At 38.2% G+C, this 24,795-nt stretch overlaps 1 protein-coding gene across 10 annotated transcripts in view; it reads right to left on the reverse strand.

The window, feature by feature from the left end:
- Positions 1 to 24,795, reverse strand: part of R3HDM1 (R3H domain containing 1) — a 111,618-nt gene that overhangs the window by 63,385 nt on the left and 23,438 nt on the right. For 4 of the 10 annotated variants that reach the window (XM_006767148.2, XM_006767146.2, XM_006767145.2 and 1 more), the window contains 9 exons: positions 22,811 to 22,921; positions 21,430 to 21,538; positions 21,243 to 21,338; positions 16,452 to 16,489; positions 16,316 to 16,366; positions 15,988 to 16,214; positions 13,444 to 13,698; positions 10,969 to 11,120; positions 4,578 to 4,886 (listed from right to left, as the gene is read on the reverse strand). In XM_006767148.2, the coding sequence (XP_006767211.1) occupies positions 4,578 to 4,886; positions 10,969 to 11,120; positions 13,444 to 13,698; positions 15,988 to 16,214; positions 16,316 to 16,366; positions 16,452 to 16,489; positions 21,243 to 21,338; positions 21,430 to 21,538; positions 22,811 to 22,921 (1,348 nt within the window). The remainder of the gene's footprint in view (positions 1 to 4,577; positions 4,887 to 10,968; positions 11,121 to 13,443; positions 13,699 to 15,987; positions 16,215 to 16,315; positions 16,367 to 16,451; positions 16,490 to 21,242; positions 21,339 to 21,429; positions 21,539 to 22,810; positions 22,922 to 24,795) is intronic. The other 6 variants (XM_015566144.1, XM_015566141.1, XM_015566140.1 and 3 more) reach the window with 5 other exon arrangements.

Below are 24,795 nucleotides of genomic sequence, written 5' to 3' on the forward strand. Positions count from 1 at the left end.
TATGTTCTGATTTTAGGTCTCATCCATTATTAAACTTTTCAGTATGTATGTATGTATATGTATAAATAATATTTTTTCTTAAATGGAGAGAGGGTAAAAAGAATTATATTGCTGCCCAGCTGGTGTGGCTCAGTGGTTGAGCATCAAACTATGAACCAGGAGGTCATGGTTCAATTCTGGGTCAGGGCACGTGCCCGGGTTGTGGGCTCGATCCCCAGTAGCGGATGTGCAGAAGGCAGCCGATCACTGATGTTCCTTTCTCTAACTCTCCTTTCATCTTTGACACAATACTTGCAGTTTTATTTAAACATCAGTTAGACTGTGATACTGTAAAGGTACATATAGTAGTCCCTAAATAAAGTACACAAAAACAAGATTCAAATGGCTATAGATAAGAAATCAACAGAAGAAATACAATGAAACACTAAAAGTCAAGGCCAGTGTGGCTCAGTGGATTAGAACAACGTCCCTTACAACAAGCACAACAAACTCACAGCATTTATTTGGCCCGTGTTAGCCTTTGAGTTTTACATGCTTCCCTTATAACAAAGGGTGGTGGGTTTGATTCCTGGTCAGGGCACATATCCCAGTTGGGGCATGTACAGGGGGCAATTGATCGCTGTTTTTTTCTCTCTCCCTGCCTCTCTCTAAAGCCAGTAGAAAGCATATCCTCAGGGGGTGAAAAAAACCTCACTAAAAGTGTTCAAATAATACAAAAAGCAGGAAAAGAAGCAGATAGAAATAAAATACAGATAGGACAAATGGAAAATAAATAGCAATATAGTATACCTGCATCTAACCATGTCAATACCTCATAAAAGATAAAAGAACTAGACACTCTGATCAGATTGTATAAAACAGCAAAAACAACAACTATATACTTACTGTATGTAAAAGACACTTTAGGTATAAATGCTGCTAATAAGAGGGTGAAAAAAACTAATTTAAATGCAAATCAAGTAAATGCTGAAGTCACTATATTAAAATCAGATAAAATAGGTTTCAAGACAAAGAATAGTAATAGAAACAGAAAACCATTTCACAACATGAGTCAATGCCGGGAGCCGGTCCATCCTTGCTGTTTCAAGGGACCTGGCATATATGGCATACTGTTATTAATATATTTGCTCACCTTCTTGGCACTAGGTGTTTTAACCAAGATCACCTCTAGGAGAAAGGTTGTTTCCCCAGGTAGGGATTTTCCCCTGAAGTTAGGGAGGGAATAAAACCTCTTAACTAAGTGCCAGGCGGGTAATTAATCACTTTAACTATGAACAATCATGCTTAAGCTACATAACCTTTACTCCCTGGAATGGAGATAAGAAACGCCCTAACCTTTGGAATAGAGATTGATAGGATTAGAATCAACTGGTATAAATACAGATGCAACGAGACAACAGGAGACAGAACTCAGAACCTAGAACTTCGCTGGAGAGAACATGGCAAAAGATCCTGGACTGAACCTGACTACAGAAATTGGCAAGAGAACCCGGCTACAGAACCTGGCGACCGAACCTGGCTGGAGAACCTAAACCGAACCTGATTGGAGAACCTAGCGAGAGAACATGGCTACAGAACCTGGCTGGAGAACCTGGAGAACGTGGCTGGAGAACCTAGCAAAAAAACATGGACATAGAACTTGGCTGGAGATTGTGGCTAGAGATCCTGGCAAGGCTGCTGATCAACTGAACGCTGTCTCCGTGTCATTCCTTCTTCGCCGACTCCGTCCACACCTTTGGGGACCCCTGGACCCGCTGGGGTTGGACCCCGGCAAGTCAATATATCGGGAAGGTATAATAAATATGAATTGTTCAATGTATATTCAAATACTATGTAAAGACTGATACAACTTAAGGGAGAAGTAGAAAAACAACTATCATTTTTGCTAGAACTATACAAAATTTATATAAGGATGCAAAAGATGTGAAAGACACTATCAACCACAAGACAATATCAATTAATAGTTAAAGAATACTAAATGCAGCCCTGGTTGGCTTGGCTCAGTGGTTGAATGTCCACCTATGAAACAGGTCACGGTTCAATTACTGGTCAGGGCACATGCCCGGGTTGTGAGCTCGATCCCCAGTCTGGGGTGTGCAGGAGGCAGCTGGTCAATGATTATCTCTTATTACTGATGTTTCTATCTCTCTCTCCCTCTTCCTTCTTCTCTGACATTAATAAAAATATATTAAAAAATAAAATAAAAACTTGAGCGTACTAATCACTTTAAAAAACAACAAAACAAAACGAAAAGAAAAGAAAAGTAAATAAATAAAAATATATATTTAAAAAAGTCAGTCAACATAATTCAGTGCTAATAGAGTAAAGGGGAGTGGTTGGGAATCACATGATTACTTCAAAAGACAGAAAAACATTTCACAAGATTTAATATTCATTCATGGGAAAAACTTTCAGCAAACTAGGAACAGATAATGTAACAGTTAGTGATTAAAGACTGAATTCTTTCCCCTATGCTTGGAAACGAGGGAAGTATATGCACTTTCAAAACATATTCAGGTTAATACATGGATTCTAGGGGAGATTTTTGCTAATGGTGCATCTCATAAAGGGTTAATATGCAAAATATATGAAGAACTGGTACAGCTTTGCATGAAAAACAAACAAACAATTTAAAACTGGTAGAGGACCTAAACAGACATTTCTCCAAAGAGGACATATAGATGGCTGACATATGAAAAGATGTTCAATGTCACTAATCATCAGAGAAATACAAATTAAAACCACAATGAGATATCACTTCACATCTATCAGAATGGCTATCATCAATACCGAAGACAGTTGACACCCCCTATTGGAAAACACCTAGCTCTGAGGCCACTTAAGAGATTAACCCTTTGAGTGCCAACCAATATCCTAGGAACTACGCTAAAATTGCCAAGGCATTTTTGCTGATTTTACAGCAGTTTAGGAAAAAAATTATGAATCGCAAGTAAATGAAGTTACATATTCAAAAACTTAAGGAAGCCTTTACTACATTGACATATTTAGCAATATCATCATCACTAATAAAAGCAGACTTAGAACTGGATGCCATTTTGAAGCTTTGATAATGCTCCTGGTGCTTTTGGCAAAAGACAGGAGGAGGGCGTTTGTGCTCCCCAGCCCTCTAGGGGTTAAAATGCATTTTATTTTTATTTATTTACTAGAGACCCAGTGCATGAAATTCATGCACTGGTAGAATCCCTATTGGCTGGCTGCTGGCCAGGTACTCCCCTCCCTTCCCCAGGTACCTGCCGCCACAGCCTGCTGGTGCCTCCCTCCCTTCCCCTGGCCGAACTCCTAGATGAACTCTCGGTCGAGGGAACAATTTACATACTATGCTTTTATTATATAGGATTTTGGTTCAAAATATATTTTTATTATTGACTTCAGAAAAGAAGGAATAGGAGAGAGAGATAGAAACATCAATGATGAGAGAATCATCGATTGGCTGCCTCCTGCAGGCCCCACACTGGGGATCTAGCCCACAACCCAGGCATGTGCCCTGACTGGGAACTAAACTGTGACCTCCTGGTTCATGGGTCAATGCTAAACCACTGAGACATGTCAGCTGGGCAAAATGCATTTTATTTATTTAGAAGAATGTTTTTTATATACATATACGTATATTTTTTTTTATTGAATTCAGAGAGGAAGAAAGAGAGAGAGAGAAACATCAATGATGATGAGAGAGAATCACTGACCGGCTGCCCCCCGACACGATCCCTAATGGGGATCCAGCCCACAACCTGGGCATGTGCCCTTGACCAGAATTGAACTTATGACCCTTCAATATGCAGGCCAAAGCTCTATCCACTGAGCCAAACCCACTAGGACTACATTTTATTTTTATAGTGCATTTACTTTAATGTGTTTCTCTTAAGCAAATTATAAAAAACAAATCTGAGTCAGAAGGAAACTCCAAGATCACATAATTTACTCAACTGTCATGATGTTCTCTAGTATGCACTTGAAAATCTCCAGAGAAAAGAAAATGCTGACAAGTTTTGCTTACACATCCTTATAAATGTTTTAAAAAAATATTTTTATTGATTTCAGAGAGGAAGGGAGAGGGAGAGAAATAGAAACATCAAGGATGAGGGTCACTGATCGGCTGCCTCTTGCACACCCCCTAATGGGATCGAGCCCACAACCCAGGCATGTGCCCTGACCCAGAATTGAGCTGTGGCCTTGATGTTCAACCATTGAGCAACACCAGCTGGGCCTGCACAGATTCTTTCCCTGTGAAATTAAAAATAAACACTCTAATGTAGCTCTAGCCAGTTTTGCTTAGTGGATAGAGCATCAGCCTAAGGACTGAAAGGTCCCAGGTCAAGGGCACATACCTGAGTTGCAGGCTTGATTCTCAGCCTTGGTCCGGCCTTAGTTGAGTGCAGGCACCAATTGATGTTTCTCTCATTCTGTCCCTCCCCCTCCCTTCCACTCTATCTAAAAATCAATGGAAAAATATCCTCAGGTGAGGATTAACAAAAACCAAATAAACAAAAAGACTCTAATGTTAAAAGTGACCTTAAATGAAAAGCCTCCGCGGAGAGGGAGGTGAAAAAGCAACCTACCTGTGGTGAGGGCTGCTGAATATATCCCTGCTGCTGGAGCACAGGCTGGCTGACTGGGTGACCAGAAGCAGAATAGCCAGCAGTAGGGACCGGCTGCCCAGGTGGCAGTGGGGGAGGGGGAGGAGGAGGTGGAGGAGGAGGGGGAGGTGGCAGTAGTGGAGGTGGAGGAGCCGCTGTCATGATATAACCAGACTGCTGTGGGGACTGAAGAACAACAGTGGACTGGAACATTGTAGCATGAGGGTCAGAACCATCTGCAGATGGCTGGCGGGCAAGACTCATGTGGCTAAACTGAGACCCAAGGTTGTCCTGATAAAAAAGGAAAAAGTCAAGTCAGTATGCCTTCTGTATACAGACCAAACTTATGAAAGAAAACTACTTTTCTTGTATTTTAAGATGAGTTGCAATAGTGTATATTTTGGAAATCATATATCTTTATCAGACATGACTTAATTAAAGAACAGCTTCAAGAAAATTAAACTCTAAGGCAGGAAGGAGGAATATTACAATGCTGTCACTACAAATTGCTTATAAAATACATATAATGGAAATGCATAGCATGCAGAAGAGTAGGGCATAACAACATTTCACACACAAGCAATAAAAAAACCACTTATTTAAATAAAGATTAAAAGCACATTAGCATAGAAACCCAACCTGAAACCTGTATGTTGATGTTGACCAATGTCATCCCAATAAATTAAAAAAAAGAAAAGAAAAGCAAGCACATTAGGATGTGAAAGTGAAACTGAAAGGACTTCAAACTCCAGGTAACTAGCAAGGCACAGTACTGATTATTCTTCACTTTAAATCATCACCCCTCTTCCTAGACGGCAAGATTCACTAAAAGCATCTTTGTGTTTCCTATTATACCTACAAATATACCAGCAGAAATTAAATAGAAAATCTATCCACCTTGTCTTTTTTTCTAATTTCTCAAAAATAATTTAGCCCTAATTTTATTCTTCCCTAATCTGTTTCAGTCTGTTCCTTAAGTCACATGTCATTCAAATGAAATCCAAACAGTAGTTTCTTACTGCTCTTGCAACTTGGTGAGCAGGCAATGGTGCCCAGTCAAGATAGGGTTATGATTTATGTTACCTGACAAATGTTTCTCTGGCTCGACAACATAAATACCAGTTCTGACTAGTCTAGATAATATCATCACTGAAATGAAAATAACAGGGTTAAAATAGCATTTCCCTGCTCCTGAGGAGCCGCAGATTGGCAACAATATATACCACATCTGCACATTTTGTTAAGAAGAAAACTGAAAAAAAGTTGCTTAAACATTGGGCAGTGAAATTGTCAGATCAAAGTTGACATGCCTGCAATTTCTATAGTCTGCTGTGTTTTTTTCCAAAGTAAATTAAGACTATAGCGAAGATAAAGGATGAAAATGGGAACCTGATTTAATGATTGAAAATATATGGTTTTACTCCTCCCAAATAGCTGCTCTGTTCTCCTAACTCAATGCATAGTGTCAGAAGGGAAAAACATACCTAAGTACACGAGCTGTGATTACCGATATTTTAAAAAGAGATGCCATAACTGCACACCACCATTACAGGCATCTTGGCAAAAAGTCAATTTTGTTATTCCAATGATCTGCCATTTTTCAAAACATTTTGAGGCTTTTATGTTATTTTTTTTAATGTTGTCAATCTTTAAAATGCTGGCAAAATTTCAGTTTTTCAGCCTGGAAGTGATTTTTGAAAATCATTAAGAGCCAAGGCTGGTAAATAAGGTTGCCTCCAGCTCTAAACAAAACTACCACAAATAAAACAAAACATTTCTAAAAACTGTAGAGTGATTTTAAGTTATAGCTAGTACTTTAACTTGGAAAGCATTTTTAAAATGTGATAGGGAAAGGATGTTATTAGAGAGATTCATTTTAAGGGAAGAAAAATGATATTTACTGAATATGTCATGTTAGGCACTATGCAAGAAGTACTGTATATCACTGTTTCACATGGTTACTAACTACAGGTCACACAGAAAACACACAGCAGTGGTGCAACGGAGCCCTACGTGTGGTATAACTTGGTGGCATACTTGGGATTAAAGGAAGTACCATTACTTTATAGTCACAGATTAAATATCTAGAGATCTTCCTAGAAATTTACTTAGGAGGATGTCTCTCGCAGTTTTAAGTTTCAATTCACCCTAATAACTGGAAGTAAGTATACTGGGCCTATGGCTTTGGGCATAGACTAGAAAGCCTATCTCCAGAGGAAAGCTGCCATCCCAGAATTGCAGAGAGCTGCACTGACCTCAATGAGAAAAGTAGTGAAAACATGTTAGGACTAGAATTGTCTACATGAAAATTATTTCATTATGAAAGGAAGGAAAAGATTAGGGATTATATAATCACTGCGATAAGCAAATATAACAAATATTTTATGAAAGAAAATGAATTTCTTTCTAATACAGGATAGAAATACTTTTCAGTATATATGTATCCCTGACTTTAATCACATTCACGAGCCTTCATCACACATCCATCCACAAAAACAATGCAAGAGGTGCAAGAGAAATAGTACCACAGAGTATTGCTGGGTGGGTGAGATTGGCAGGAGCGGGGATAGGTAATGAGCTGGAGAGTACGAAATAGGCTGTGAAGAGGACTGCAGAAGACAAACAGGCTAAGGAATAATGGGTTGGCAAACAACGTTAATGTCATAATAAAATATTAGAAGAATTGCAAAAAATGGAAAGTCATAAGAGCCAAGGCAATAGCTTAAACTAGATTTATAAAGTCATCTTCAACACAGCAATGTAGGAAATAACAAAAACAATGCCAAATGAGGAAACACTACATAGTAAAATTTTTGAGAATATACCTATGCTTAAATTTAATACACAATTAGAAAGATAACTTTGTCATAAAAAGATTAGATTCACTGAAACAGGTACTTTAAATCCTATTATCTAACCAAGACCCCTGGTTTAGATCAATCAAAACAAAACCACTTTTCTTTCCTTCCTGATTTGATGAAGGGGCTGCTCTATTTAGTTATATAACACTAAATAATAAAATAAAAACTTCACTTATTTTGTTATCAGACAGTAATAACTTACATAACATCTATGCCAGCTACTGCCTTTATTTGATATGGCACAATGAGGTACTCTTTTGGAACCAAAGTGCATAAATTTTTAAAAATTTTTAAAGAAAAATGTATTAGAGGTACCATTAAGAACAACAGCCTAAAGAAACAACACACACATACACACAGGCACATGCAGACACACAAACACATCTCTTTTATATATGGAAGATAAACATACTTTTCTTGTAAGTAAGAATTTTTATTAAAATCTGAGAAACCTGCCCTGGCTGGAGTGGCTCAGTGGTAGAGTGTCGGCCTGTTCACTGAAGGGTCTCGGGTTTGATTCCTGGTCAAGGGCACGTACCTGGGTAGCAGGTTTGTTCTCTAAACCCATTGCTTGAGGGAAGCAACCAATCGACCCCCCCCCCCCCACCCCCCTCTAAAAATCAATGGGAAAAATATCCTCGGGTGAGGATTAACAAAACAAACAAACAAAAAGCTGAGAAAACTAGTTCTTGCAATGTTTTTCACTAATGAAACACGCTTGCATTTCAGCGGAAAAGTTTCCCAAAGGCACTCAATAAACAGGTGTTTTGAAAAATAAAAAAAACTTTAATCATTCCTAAATTTTATGGAATATAGCTGGTCATCTATAAGCTAACACTGACATCTGATTTAGATTTCCAATCATATATTTACATAGTTTATTACAAAGGGGGTAATATATATATTGGCTGAAATATTATTATAATCATAATCCATTTTATATGTGGGCAATCAGGCTAAGGTGAGTTAAGTGACCTGTAGTCAGTCATGTTAGCAAGCAATGGAGGAACCCAGGCAATTTTATCTAATAAAAACTCTTACTTTTGGTCAAAATGTATATATATGAATCTCCCTCTGGAATATTTCTCAAGAGAATACTTCAAAATTGCAAAATAAACCAACGGTATTAGGGAATAATCTAAAAAAGAAGCAATTCTTATGACAATTAAGCTGTATAAACGAGTTGCATTTTTACCATAATATCAACCCAAGAGTTTCTAAAAAATATGAAAGCCTTATATTAGCTTAGAACCTTACAAGAAAATCTAGAATTAAAGTAAAAGTACTAAAAAAGGTAAAAGCTGAAAGATCTTTGAAGTACCTACTGTTTCTTCACTAACTTCTCAACTAGAAATGAGCAAGCTTCCTCATGGATGACAGCACCTATCACATTAAATGAGGTGTAGCTTTAGAAGTTCCAAATACAGGGTATTGAATGTGTTGTTAAGGTAGACAATCATTAAGATATAACTTTCTTCCAGACAACTTGACCTACTATGTAGGTGTCAGATGAAAGACAAGCTTTAGCCTGCTCTGGGATAAATGAAAGAGCACTATGAGCACCAAGGGTAAATATTAATGTCTACCAGAGTGTCAAGTGGTATGAGAAAAATGTGGGTTAAGGAAACTGGCTGATTAAAGTAAAAAAAAAGATTTTTAATGTTTTTATTATTATTATTATTTTTTAGAGAAAGGAAGGGACAGGGATAGAGAGAAACAGGCTGCTCTCTTCGGGAATAGAGCCCGGAACCCGGGCATGTGCCCTGATCAGTAATTGAACCAGTGACCTCTTGGTTCCCAGGTTGATGCCCAACCACTGAACCACACTGGCTGGGCCTTTCCCCCTAAATATATTTTTATTGATTTCAGAGAGGAAGGGAAAGGGAGAGAGAAATAGAAACATCAATGATGAGAAAGAATCATTGATCGGCTGCCTCCTGCATGCTCCGCACTGGGGATCGAGTTTGTAACTCAGGCATGTGCCCTGACCTGATGGGAATCAAACTGTGACCTCCTGGTTCCAGGTCAATGCTCAACCATTGAGCCACGCCGGCTGGGCCAAAGTAAAATTTTGATACCACTAAAAAAAAAGAAAGCCTTAGCACCTCCTTTTCCTATTTAAAATGTATCTGGCTGCAAAACACCCATTTAAAGTGATTGGTTACAAGAAATGTAGCCCATCTGCAGGCTTTGGAAATCACCGCATTCTTTTGTGTGGTTATTTGAAATTCCATTGATGATTGTCTCAGTGTGCAAACGATAGTTACTGAGTATCATCTGTTCATCCATTCTCTATTTTTATAACTGATGATGAATTATGAAGAATGCAAGGAAAAAGAGCCATGAAATTTGATGCATACCCTAAAATTTCAAATTATAGTCCATTAAGGTATTTATTTCTAAACTAAATTGTCTACAACACCTTCATTTACAATAGTCTCATAACTAAATCAAAGTTATTTTTTTAAACAACTTTTTTTGTCTTAAATTTTACATCTGGCTTCCAAGTTATTTTTAAGAGGTATATAACCATAGATAAATCCTTAATATTTTTTGAAGCTACCAGACTAACATTATTTTAACTGAATTAAATAAAATGAAAATCAGTCCTATAAAGCTCCTAGTGAAATACACAGTGCTACAAAAACCACCACATGATAGTAAAATGAAAGAAAAACACTTTAGAATCAAGTTGAATTAAGCTAAGGCAGAGAAGAATAGGGAGGGAGTTTTAAGCAGTTTAATATGTAACTGGGTATATATAATCAAACAGGTTGGGAAGTGACTATGGGAGTCTTTGGAAATAGTTTCAGGCAATTTCCTCTACATATATGAATTCATATTTATAGTCTTAGGAATGCATCAGAAACTGTGATGTCCATTTTCTTTAGATAAACTGCCTTGCCCAGTATTGGGAGTGTTAATTGCCAGAAGAACAACTATTTTCAGCCCTTCCAAATATTTGATAACTTTATCAAATTGCTTGTACATTCTTCATTCCTACAATACAAATGACATAATTTGTTAGCAAAACTAATGAAAATTCTCTAGTTCAAGTTTATCGCCATACTTCTTTCACGAGAAATTACTCTGCATTTTCTCATTAATGAAATTTTTAGTGCAGAACTTGAGCAATCCAACTCAGTTTCTTCAAACTGCTGATCTGTTGAATTTTAAAACAACACACTTTCCTCACTGGGATATGAACAATCTTAGTTTTATTTTTATACCTCGTGTCCATTTCTTGCTGTTATGAAATAGGATAAAATACTTACCAGACGCTCATGACATACAAAATTCCCTTTCCCCCCATATATATTCTGTATTTATTAGCTGAAAAGCCCTTGAAGTTAACCTGTCTTCCTACAAGTAGTGAGTGGGACATCACTGGTGGAGAATATTAAAGTTCTAAGAGGTACTTACATGGGCTATCTCAATTATAATTAGTGAATTTAGTCCCAAATATGCAAAGGCGGGTGAACTTAGCATTATGTAATTGTGGATATGTGCACCTGTGAGAAAATGTGATTAGCTGGTTGTTGTTGAGGTGGTGGGGGTGGCAGAGGTGGCTGTGCAGGTCCAGGCACTTGGGTTCTAATGGGCTGTTGAGTCATAGGAGGATTATACACAACTGGACTCCCATCTGGGTTTATGAAGGGCTGACCTAAAAAATTTAAAGAGGAGAAAAAAAAACCTCATTTACAACAGAACTTGAAAATAGGTCATTCTAGTAGCAATTTACAGTACATGTCTACAATCTTTAGTCACAATTCCAAAGCCTCAAGTTTTTGAAAACCAAAAGATTTTCCTAGCTTAGGAGGCAAAGTCTGACCTTATATGAAGCTATTAATAGTTTTTCCACACTTAGAGTAAAATTGAATGAAAATTTAAATGGTTGACAGCATTGAATTTTAAACATAGACTTGATGGCAGTATCCTTATTTTGTAGTTTCTAACTTGTTAAAAATGGTAAATAATTTTTAAATTCTAAATTATTTTCTAAAATAATCTTTTTTAATTTCAGTGAGATTTATTGATAGGTAAGAGAGAAAACTAAAGAGAGCTTTAATATTGATTCTGAGGCTTATTTTCAGTGCTTACTATCAGAGGAATATTTTAAGTAACTGAGTAAATTTTACTCTTTCTCTACACATATTCTAAACAACTTTTTCTAATTTTTATTGTGGGAAAATAACCAACAAAGAGAGATAAAAAAGAAAATAAATCCCCCATAATCTTATCATTAACAATTTGGATACTTTCAGACTTTTTCAATACACATATAGATTCAAAGATTAGTATTTTTCCTCACTATACACTAGATTATATATTTTTTTAAAAAAGACTATGTGAAATAAATTGACCACTGACTATGATACCCATTTAGTATGGGAATAATACAGAAGAAAATAAGAGAAGTTTGAATAATAGTTTCTTACATTGCTTTCAAAACATCATTTCTTCCATGATAAGTCCCTATTTTTAAAAAATCTATGACATATAATAATATTTGTAAGAGAAGAATCCACTGTGCCATTGCTATCAAGTGGGAAAAGTCCTCCAAAGTCAAATTATTTTTATCAGTTTCCTGAAAATTTATGTGCTGGTTATAAATAACTAAAAACAAGTCATGCTGGATATTTGCTGATTGTTCATTTTGAAAATAAGCAAAGAAGTCACTTTTGAACTCATTTAAAATTAAGAATACAATTTAATTTCAGATTGACCAGTTCCTTACTCTGTTATTCTCTACTCAATAGAATCAATCATGTTACCAAAAATATATTAACTGATGTGTTTTGAATGAAAAAGAATAGGGAATAGTGAAATATTAAATCATCCTGCACCAGGAAATAGGAAATTTAATAATTTAATAAACCTGAAGGCTAAGAAGATAACTTATTAAGCAAAACCTGAATTTCTAAAGAGTCAGTTATTTAATTCAATTCTTGTATAGGAACAGATGTTTGAATACTTTTATCTTAAAAAACAAAAAGAAAGAAATACAAATGAAATCTGAAAGCAATTAATTCAAAGCCATGGCTTTCTTTACAACAAACAAAAGGAACATTCAGCGACCCTGACACTCTCACCTGTAACTATCTTGCTTGACTACTACCATATTGATGTGACCAGTTTTTAAGGAAGGTTATCAAATGCTGTAGGTTTTCATTATTTTACCAAATACCTGGGCTATGTTGTTTTGAAGAGAGACCAAGACTTCTTGTGATCTTTTAGAAGATCGCATTTTTTCTACATAAGCCATTTTTGACAATGGACATAATGAAATGTATTATAACTGTATCTCTCAGAGGTTGTTTCCCTATCTGTAAATGAGAATTTAACCTACCAAACAGGGTTGTCATAAGGATTATAAATAATGTATTTAAAGCACTTAATAACACACAGTAAATGATCGGTATATGCAAATCATTTTCTAATTGCAAAGAATATGTGTTGTCAATATTAATTCATAGTGACTACCTATTTTCTTATACTAATAAGATTTCCTTTAGCTTTTCCTCAGCAGAAAACAATGAGCATATTCCGAAGGACTATTACTTACATGTTCTTTCCACTTCATTCTAACTTCTTTTTCATGAAATGCATACTATTTTCCCAGAATAAAGCTTTAATCAAATAAAACTCTTTTTATCAAAGTTTAATCAAATAAGGCTCTTTCATAGGTGGTTGTCTCATTTCTAGAAAATGAGTTGTTTTTAGTTACAGTTAGGCCATTATTTGGCATAAAAGATGATGTCATAATGAAAAAAATACTTTCTGATATAAATATGTCCTTTAACATATTTCTAGCATAAGTGTTTTTATTAAAGGAAAAATTTTATTCTAGGAAAAGTGCTAATTACGCATGAGAAGTAAATAGCTAACAACACATTTACAGACATCAGATTTAACATGTATTCTTTAATTTTCAGATAACTCCTGATATCTCAACTGAAATAAACACCTTTTTTTGGGATACCAACCTGTTTGTGGGTTGATCAGAATACTGCCAGGTGGTATGCCTGCCGCTTCCAAGGGAAGCAAAAAGAAGCTAGTGCTAGGAGATGCGACTTGCCCATTTAGGCCGCCATCAAAGGAAAGAGAACTATGAGTGCTGACAGTTGGATAGATGACAGGTGCGCCATGAGAAGACTGGCTGAGAGCTGTACCTGGAAGAGGCTGCTGGATGTGAGAAAGAGAGCCCGTAGATGACCCTACACTACCAGAAGACTCAGAACCTAGGGAGGAGTAATGAAAAATATGGATTTTTTAAACCTCATACAAAAACGCAGGTTTTAAATATGTAACAATAAAATTCACATTGCATAACATGTAGTTACCACATAAAAGCATTGGTTATTTTTGATTTACTGTACAATTTTGCTTTCCCTCCCCGCAATGAACAAGTTTAATACGGCAAACTGATCATTCAAGTTGTTAGAGAAAATATGGCTAAAGCATGCAACTAGCATGTTTATAATACCAGCTACAGACAGTCACAAAAAGCACATTACCCAAGACAACGAAGTTTTATACATTTTACCTTTCAAATTAACATCTAGGAATATACAGATTATAATTTTCCCAAAGGGAAAAGAACTTAGCACAGCCAAATGCCCAAAGCCTCTTATACCAGAAACCCCTTATCTATTAGAACACAGAAAGATTAGTAGTGTAGGAATTAAAAATAAAAGATAAATTCTCTATCAAGAGAAACACTTGTCAAGTTTCATTAAGACTTTCATTTTCAGCTCATAATTACAGCATTTTCCTATAATGTAAAGTCATCTCTCAATTTTTTATATCAAAGGGCAAAGATTGCATGAAAAATATCCAATTACTTATATCAGCATTAGCTAAAATTTATTTCTCACTGCACTTATTAAATTGATAATTTATTTATTTTTAACTGCTTTTATGCCTCCAATTGATTTCATTTTCTATTACACTGAGATAGAAAATGTCACTGACTTTCAGTATAATAGCTAAAGGTGAATAAATAAAAAAAGAAAAAAAAGATTTTGATAATGTATACAGTTAATCAAGTTTTGAAAAATGGTTTACTCTGGGATGGAGAATTAATCTTAAATAAATAAAATAAACAAATATGAGTACACAATACAGATTCCCTCTGAAGGACTTGTATTTTAATTTGTGCCAAAATGACTACTGACCAGAACTATATAAAATATATTTTTTCCTATTGAGTTAAATAATATTTCTTTTTATCTCTCAAAATAACACAGATAAGAAATAAATAGTATATGTTCTTAAAATGTTTTAACTTGGCAGTGTCTGAATGATGTTCTCATGATACATAAGTAGTTTTTTCTGTTATGAAGACTTTGTGGACATTTTTCAAATAAATGCATATTTGGTACATATGCGTATTTCTTATATTCATAAAACTTACCTATTTTTAGCAATATTCTATCATATACACCAAGACATTTTTAATAGCTACAATGTAAGTTAAAAATGTGACAAGTGCAATCCGCAAGCATTAATATTTAAAGCATTGACTATGGTCAGGGATTAAAAAAATACTGTCACTTTCAAATACACACCTCTCCCTTCAATTGCTATCTGTACAACACCAAATGTTTGGGTTGACCCAAATAGGCTAAAGAGAGGGAGCCACTTCTGCTGCTGTTCATGCTTATTTTGGGATAAAAATAAGGATCTACCACAGTGATGGCAAACCTATGACACTTGTGTCAGAGGTGACACGCGAACTCTTTTTGGTTGATTTTTCTTTGTTAAATGGCATTTAAATATATAAAATAAATATCAAAAATATACATCTTTGTTTTACTATGGTTGCAAATATGAAAAAATTTCTATATGTGACACGGCACCAGAGTTAAGGTAGGGTTTTTCAAAATGCTGACAGACTGAGCTCTAAAGGTTCGCCATCACTGATCTATAAGGATCCTGAGAGCTCTCTTAGTATTGAAGCCAGTTTGTAAAAGTGGAAAGAGAATACGTTATGAGCCTAAATGTTATGTGCTCTAAATGCAAAAAAGCTAAAAGAATGAGGATGTTATTAAAATCTCCACTCATTCATGACAATTACATCATATTATTTTTTTTTAGTTTCAAGTTTCTCAAAAACTTCTCAGCAATTCTAATCATTTTTGACTGTCAAATGAAGAACTTAATCATAAAAAATCCAATCAATAATTGATAGTATTAGCTGAAAATGCAATCACTGTTAAATAATCCTATGTGAGAAACCATCCCCTTCCAACTATAAGCAGTAAAGAATTTCCAACCACCTCTGGGTACTTAAACGTTTAAGAGATGACATTTCATTGAACCAACATGATTAAAATTATGTTACAATAGAGAATGAATCTTAATGTCAATAAACATTATCTTTTAAGTTCTTTGAAAGTGCTCAATGCACTGCTGATAGGAATTTTATATTTTAGGAGAGTTATATAAACCATATGAAACATAAAGAACTCAGACAACATTAGGGAAACTAATGTTTTGACCGCACAGTTCTAGACAGATATTTATACCTGCTTTCGAAAGCCTACTTATGCTTTTGCTGCTTCCAGAACTATCACCCCTTGTCAGGACGGAAATTCCACTGAAGCTGCTGGCTTTGGTTACAGCGGGTTTGAAGTTGCGGAGAGAGCTGTCTGAATCTGTGCTGCTCCAGGGCCGTGGCTCAGAGTACTTCAACTCATTCTCAGTGCTGCTTTGATGGCTATTTGTTGATCTCCCTGAAGCATCTTTATTAACTCTGTAATTTAGAAATAAAACTTTGAAAAGTGACTAGAGACAAAAACTAAAAGAAAAAAATGCTTTATTTTTCAATACTGTATGAAAGCATGCTTACAATACCTAAATATCTGGCGTCTCTGCTGGGTACTACTGGCATCCTCATCTTGGATTCTGTTGGCATTTTAATATGACATTTTTATTTCTATTAGCATCAGTCAGATTGTTACCAAAACAAATGTTAAAAAAATTTCCTCACCTTTTGTCAATAATATAATTCTCTTGGGAACACAGGGACTAGAAAAAAGAATAGATATATAAAGTTGAGCTTTTGCAAATACAATGCCATCTATAAACCAATGATGACAACAAAAGTCATGTGTAATAATATTTAAAAAGTATTATTACAACCCTAACCGGTTTGGCTCAGCAGATAGAGTGCTGGCCTGCAGACTCAGGGTCCCAAGTTTGATTCTGGTGAAGGGCATGCACCTCGGTTGCAGGCATATACCCAGTAGGGGGTGTGCTGGAGGCAGCTGATTGATGTTTCTCTCTCATCGATGTTTCTAACTCTCTATCCTTCTCCCTTCCACTCTGTAAAAAATCAATATATATATATATATATATAAAAAGCCCCTTCTCTTTTAAAGTATATATATATATATATATATATGTAAATAAAGTATTATTACAAACCCACCTCTCCCGCCAAATCCACATGGTGATAAAAGTACACAAATAGATGATACTGGATTTTATTTTGGCTTGGTAGCATTGTGCTTGAAGACATCCATTTTTATGGTACAAATTAATTTGAAATTAAAATATTCTCTTCCAAATAAATGAATCCATTATTATTATACTAGTGGCCCAGTGCACAAAATTCGTGCATGTGTGTGTGTCTGTGTGGGGTGGTGGTGGTGGTGGTGGTGGTTCCCCTGCACCCTCTCCAATCGGCGACCCCTTGGGGGATGTCCGACTGCCGGTTTAGGCCTGATGCTACAGGTACGGGGCCTAAACCAGCAGTCGGACATTCCTCTTGCAATCTGGAACCGCTGGCTCCTAACCGCTCACCTGCCTGCCGGCCTGATCTTCCTAACTGCTCTTCCCTGCTGGCCTGATCCCCTTAACTGCTCTGCCCTGTTGGCCTAATCCCCCTAAGTGCTCTGCCCTGCTGGCCTGATCCCATTAACTGCACTCCCCTGCCAGCCTGGCCTGATTGCCTCAAACTGCCTCTGCCTTGGCCCCGCCACCATGGTTTTGTCAAAAAGGATGTCTGGAAGTTGTTTGGTCTAATTAGCATATTACCCTTTTATTAGTATAGATATTCAAGGATACACCAGTCTGTAGATTCCACCTCATTCACTCAACAAATACTTTGATCACTTGTAATTCACCTGTCAGGTGAAGCTAATCTCTCATTCTGCAGCCATGGCTGTTGCTGTACCAGTGAACAAGCAGCTATGCCTCAACACAGCTTTTCTCATGCTATGAATCTAGCTCAGGCAACCATCATTTTTTTTGTTTGTAATATTACAACAGTCTTCTAACTAGTTTTTCAGCCACCAGACCAGAAGTCACTAAACTATGGTCAGACCTGTTTGCAAATAAAGTTTTATTGAAACACAGCCATGCTCATTCCTTTATGTACTGGCTATAGCTGCTTTCACATTAAAAAGGCTTATTTCAATTGACGCAATAAAGATTATATGGCTTGGAAAAGTCTAAAATATTTATGATCTGGCCCTTTATAAGAAAAGTTTGCTGACCTCTGCTCTAGGTAAAAAGTTTGCTGATTTTCTGAACTAGCTTTTTGTGTCATCTGCCCTCTGCTTATTTGTCCAATCTAAATGTTCCTCATTTCCTGTGTCACTTAGCTATAATCCAATCTTTCTAAATCTTTCAATTCCTCATTGTCAAATTGTCCTTCATCAAATACTGACCCTCTACATGGAACACTTTAGTCCTTCAGGTCTCCTCTTGGAAGCTCACTCTCTCTCATTCCTCAGCTATGGTGTGTGGCGCTTCTCTGCTGTGTCCTTATTTTACCTTTATGCCTCTACACAAATCACACACCATATTGCCATTGTCTGGCTACCCATCAAGTGTAAAGACAGTATATTGCTTAGGAACTAGACAGAAATATATCTCATTTATGCTCTGAGTTCAGAAGTCCTGGGTTGAAATCCCAATTCTGTCATTTTAGCTGCACGATCTTCGGCTATTTTACTTAGTCTCTTGGAGCCTCAGTTTCTTATAAAACAAAAGTAATGATACTATCATATAAAAGCTGTTTTGGGAAAAAACTATTGTAACTATTCATGGGTATACTCTACTATGCCCAGCATAGCACCTACTATGGGTGCTCAATAAAATTTGTGGAATAAATATTGCAAATTCTTAACTGTTAGTATAGATTTTAATGTTATGTACTGTTTGTTTTTTGAATATAGAGGAAATTTCTATCTCTGGCAGTGATAACACTAACTACACACGTTCATATATCCTTAAAAAGTAACTAGTACTGCACAGACAGATGATTAACAGATATTGGTAAAACCAAACTGATTTTCTTCTCGAGTATCTGCATAAATTAACTAGCCACTTAAAAGATTTCTTTCATATAAATACTTACAAAGTGGAAAACAAATATTAATTTAAAAAATCAATTAGCTTTATTAAAAGAAAAAGTTATCTAAAAATCTCAAACCTGGAAGAAAAAAATATAAAAACTACTAGGGGAACAGTGCACAAATTCATGAACCTTGAAACAAACTGTGGGCCACAAGGCTGCAGTGGGCACAGGGGCAGGTCTTGGCCCATCCTCTGTGCCCCAGCCTGGCCCCTCCTGCCATGGCCCCTGGTCCCGTCTGTTGGCAGCCCTGCTCCTGCTGTTCCGAGGCACTAACAGCGCCGACCTCGCTTGCACCTGCTGACAGTGCGGAGCAATTGGGGACAATGCCAGCAACAGGTGCAAGTGGGACCAGCGCCGTCAGCGGATGCGAGCAGTGGCTGCTGCCCCGATAGCTCCTTAGGAGCAGGGGGAGATGGGGAAGTCCCCAGGGGTGATTGGGACCAGCAGCCACTGCTTGCACCCGCTGATGGAGCCAAGTGATCATGCCTGGCGTTGGCAGCAGGTGCAAGCCACAGCTCTGGCGCCAGCTACGGGTGCAAGCAGGGCCAGCGCCGGCAGCGGGTGCAAGTGGCAGCTGCCAGCACCAATCACCCCTTAGGAGCAGGGGGAGGTGGAGAAGCCCTGAGGGGAGATCGGGGTCGGCAGCCACCACTCACACCTGTTGACAGCACTGAGTGATTGGGGCCAGTGCTGGGTGTTGGCTGCGGGTGTGAACGGCGGCTCTGGCACTGGCCCCTCCTGCCATGGCCCCTGGTCCCGTCTGTTGGCAGCCCTGCTCCTGCTGTTCCGAGGCACTAACAGCGCCGACCTCGCTTGCACCTGCTGACAGTGCGGAGCAGTCAGCGGGTGTGAGTGGGGTTGGCGCCGGCAAGAGCAAAGAATTTTCAGTAACCACCAGAGATTCGCCCGGATGACAGTGACCAGAGTGCCGCCTGGGTCTGGCACCCCCGCTCACCTACTCCACCATCCTGCTGCAGCAGACGCCCGCCATGTTCCACACGCGCCCCATGGTGGTCAGCGCACGTCATAGTGATCAGTTGTGTGGTTGCTCCACTGTTTGGTCTATTTGTATATTAGGGTTTTATATATATAGACAGATAGACTAGAGGCCCAGTGCACGGATTCATGCACCGGTGGGGTCCCTCAGCCTGGCATGCGCCCTCTCGCAATCCAGGACCCCTAGGGAAATGTTGGACTTCAGGTATCAGCCTGATCCCTGCAGGCCTGCGGAGATTGGGCTGAAACTAGCATCCAACATCCTCCGAGGGATGTAGTAGTGTGCGAAGCAGCAGGTGGCCGGGGAGGAGCCCGAGCCCGGACAGGGCGCTGTGCCGCTCCCGCTCATCCTGGCCCCTCTGTGCCTGCGGTTGCTGCTCAGTAGCACTGCTGCGGAGGTGGGAGAGGCTTGCACCACTGCAGCTGCACAACCAGCCGTGAACCTGGCATCTGGTACCCGTTGGTTAGCTGAGCAGTGTTTCTGCTGTGGGAGCACACTGACCACCAGAGGGCAGCTTCTGCATTGAGTATCTGCCCCATGGTGGTCAGTGCGCGTCATAGTAACTGGTCGACCATTTAGTCGACCAGTTGTAATGGTCGCTTAGGCTTTTATACATATAGATATACTCAGTTCAGAATATTACTCCCATAGTAGATCTGCTATTAACTTTTGAAAAACTTATGTAACTCCTGCAATATAGTATTTTATATACTATTATTAAAATGAATAAAACAGAGTATTTCCAAAAGGTAACTTGATATGTAACAAATGTGGTTAAAAATGTGAACAGTAGATTAAGGGAGGAGTGAGCTCCTATAATCCTATCTAATAAAGAGGCTATATGCAAATTCACTCCAACACACAAGATGGATGCCCCCATGGGGTCAAAGATGGCTAGCAGGGGAGGACAGTTGTGGGCGATCAGGTCAGCAAGGGAGGGCAGTTGTGGGCAATCAGGCCAGCAGCGGAGGGTAGTTGGGAGAGACCAGGCCTGAAAGGGAGGACAATTGTGGGCTATCAGGCCTACAGGGAGGGCAGTTAGGGGTGATTGGGCTTGCAGGGTAGGGCAGATGTGGGGGGACCAGGCCTGCAGGGGAGGGCAGTTGGGAGTGACCAGGCTGGCAAGGGAGGGCAGTTAGGGGTGACCTGGTCAGCAGGGGAGGGCAGTTGGGGGTGACCAGGCCAGCAGGGGAGGGCAGTTAAGGGCAGTTAAGGGCAATCGGGCTGGCAGGGGAGTGTTTAGGTGCAATCAGGCAGGCAGGCAGGCGAGCGGTTGGGAGCCAGCAGTTCTGGATTGTGAGAGGGATCCCAGATTGGAGAGGGTGCAGGCTGGGCTGAGGGACACTCCCCCTCCCTGTGCACCAGGCCTCTAGTTAGTATATATCCTAACATGAAGAGCTAAAAAGAACAATACATACATCTTGGGAAAATATACGATCTCTAGCTCTCTGGTACTCTTCTTCTCTTTCTTCTATAGATTTGCTTCTTCTGTCATCTTTCAAACGTATTCTTATCTAAAGAAAAGAGAACAATTAATTCTTGGGAAAATAATCTGCTGGTATAAGTCCTGCACATATAAAAAATGCTCTAATTGTGCTAAATTACCTGGTTATCATCTTTGTCAAAGCTAGAGTTATCTCTCTTGAGGATATATCGTTTCTGAAAGTCTTCACCTTTATCATCCTTAATATGTTCATTGAATTTCTGATCAGGTCTAAAAAAACAAAAACAAGGGTACAGAAAAGATAATATACAATATTTACAGAAAGGGTAACTATAACATTTAATGAAAAGCAATAGAAGTAATAAAAGTTACCACTCACTGGTGCTATTAATAGATAATTACATTATTTTATTAACGCCTCATAATAATCTTCCAAGAAAATATTAACTATCCCATGTTATTTGTGAAAGGCCATATGAAATATAGTGAGAACTCTGGAATCAGACTGCTTGGGTTCAAAACTTAGCTTTACCAATTTAGTTGCTTTGGGACTTACACAAGTTACTTAACTTTTATACTCCCTAGTTTCCTCATTTGTAAATGGGAATTATAGTCTATCTACTTCACAGAGTTATTCTGAACATGAATTGATAGACAACACTTAAAACAGTAAAAGTTTGTTATTATTATAAATACTACTTAGAAATCAGGTTCAGATGCCTTAAGTAACCATCCAAGGTCAAAGGGCAAGTCCATGACTGAGCCACAGTGGAGCCTGCTATGTAAGACCCAAAGACTACATGTCCTCTTTGCATTGCCTCCTATAAATATAAGAAAAAATTCTAGGACAAAATAAAAGTATACAGTATCATGTTATACTCCTATAGTACCTGGTTTGGTGTTACATAATTGAAAGTAATAAAATATTTGTGGCTGCCTGACCAGTGTGGCTCAGTGGTTGAGTGCTGACCTATGAACCAGGAGCTCACAGTTCAATTCCCAGTCAGGGCACATGCCTAGGTTGATGGCTCAATAGTAGGGGGCATGCAGGAGGCACCTGATCCATGGTTCTCTCTCACTGATGTTTTTATCTCTCTCTCCACCTCTCCCTTCCTTTCTCTGAAATCAATGAAACAAATTTTAAAAAAAGATACTAAATAAGCAAAACAGAGAGCAGATCTCCATGTAAAATTACATACAGAGTTCAAGAGAAATATACAGTGTAAAAACAGTTTCACGACCAAACTAATGAGAAAAAGACTGCATTTTTTAGGAGTTTGAAAGATTGTCTATGTAGTTCGGATCATGGCAGTATGTTGTTATTTCTGTCACATGATTACCCTGTTTACTTATATAAATTATTTTTGTAGCCAATAAAAGTCACATTTTCTTATTCAAGGAGTTTGTACTTGGGTGAGAGACTGTCATTCCAAAGTGAACTATATGATTTAACCAACAGCCTGGCAACTTTTCTAAGAGTAGCTGGATTCCCACACCAAATAGCATTAGCAGGCATTTCAGCTAACCTTAAGACTGTCTTACCTCTTTTTTTTTACAGATGCCTGACTTCCCGCTCCATTGAGACACCCCAGTGGACACCGGGTTGTTGACATCCACAACACCACTGGTTCAAGGCTGGAGCGGGTAATCTGCCTATGAGGAAAAGGTAAGTTTGTTTTTATTCAATGTGGAGTAGATCTCTAAGGTTTTCTGATTTATAACCTTCTTCTTATTGCAGAAGATACAAAAATACAGTGTAACTTCAGTGATTTGAAATGTCTAGTTATAATTATGCTACTGATCTATTCTTTTTTAAGTATATCACAAACATCTGTGTTTAGCTAAACTTCTGGAAACCTTGATGAAGAAAACCCCAAAGCTTTCTGACATCATTCATAGCATTCAAATAACTGAGGTTACACTGTGTTGAAAACCTTAGAGAGTCACCAGTCGAAATGTTAGTCAAAATGCCTGCTAATGTGCATGTGATTGGGTATCCAGCAGCTCTGGGTAATGTTGAGAGGTATTGGTTAGATTAATTAGAGTTCTATTCACCTTCAGTTCAACTCATGCTATAGTTACTATCCTACATTAGCCATGACGTAACTAACTGGGAAAAGACTAATTGATGGGGATATTTTAAAAAGACTAAGGGAAGGGCAGAGGAAAATTAAATCAGATTCACACTTGCAGGTAAAATCGAATCCCCAAGAAAGACAGGACCCTTTCAAAGACATTTATCTTCATTAATTTAATCTTAATTATAGGAACAATCATTTAAAAATACTAAGTTCCATCTATATATCTATTATGTTGACAACATTCTATTTAAAACAGAAGAAAACCAACTTAATTCCAGCAAACAAAGTGGCAGCTATAAGGGTATCCTATATAATTCAAGGCTAATACGCAAATTGTCCCCTCGAGAATTCGACTGGGAGTTTGATCGCTCACTATGACATGCACTGACCAATAGGGGGTGGCATGGAACATGGTGGGTGACCAGCAGCAGCAGGGCACTGAGGGAGTGAGAGGAGGAAGCAGGACCGCATGGTGGTAGCACATGGGTGGCGAGGGATGGAGTAGGTGGAGAGGCAGGGAACCCGACTGGCCCTGATCACCGGTCAGGCTTAGGGACACTACCCATGCACCGCACTTCTAGTGGGACATAAGTGAATTAAATATAACCATGCAAACCAAAAGGTTCATAGATCAGACCCTGAGAAGTCTAGCTTCAAGAAAGGCAGGAAAATAATGAACTTTGCATTATTTATGGCATCTGTAGTTGACTGCTGCTCAATACCACAGATTCATTGTTGTCATACACAAACTGATAATAGAAAATTCTATTGATGGGCAGATCACCACCAAAGTATAAATTTTAGCTAACTCAATTAGTTGTTTTAGGATCAGCTTTACAAATAGGCAGAAGAGGTGTTTTGTAGATGTTATAGTTTTAGGTGCTTCTGCATTGGGCCTTTTGCTCCCAAATGCCAGCACTGAGGATCTATTTCACCAACAGTATACAGTTATCACTTTGTAAAGAAAATGGCTTTTCTTAACTCCTTAAAAATTTTCCTCAGAAAATTACATATAGCCCATAAGGTGGACACAACATTATTAACTAATGTACTGACTTTCTGGAGATCTATAGCAGAAAAGGAGCAAAACCAGAAGTGGAAAGGATGGTAAACTGACAAAAGATTAAAGGTGATAGTATCCCCATTTGCTTTTCCTCATCCCCCAATTTGCCAGAGGTTGGACATAGCTATCTCAATTACATTAATTTAAAAATCCATAAGAGAAAGGTTATTAAACATCACTGATATTATGACCTCTGAGGGGTTTGTTGCTTTTGCTTTTTAAAACCAGTCCTCATTCATCCGCCTCATTTCAGTTCAGAATGCATTTCCTTTCAGTTTTGTACAGCAAAGGTGGAAATTTATTGAAGAACAAGCACAGACTCCCACGTGGGGAGGGGGAAAGTGTCCCAGAGCACAGTCTCCCACGTGCGGAGGGGGAAAGAG

The sequence above is a fragment of the Myotis davidii genome, unplaced genomic scaffold, assembly GCF_000327345.1.
Source record: "Myotis davidii unplaced genomic scaffold, ASM32734v1 scaffold2042, whole genome shotgun sequence".
NCBI lineage: Eukaryota > Metazoa > Chordata > Mammalia > Chiroptera > Vespertilionidae > Myotis > Myotis davidii.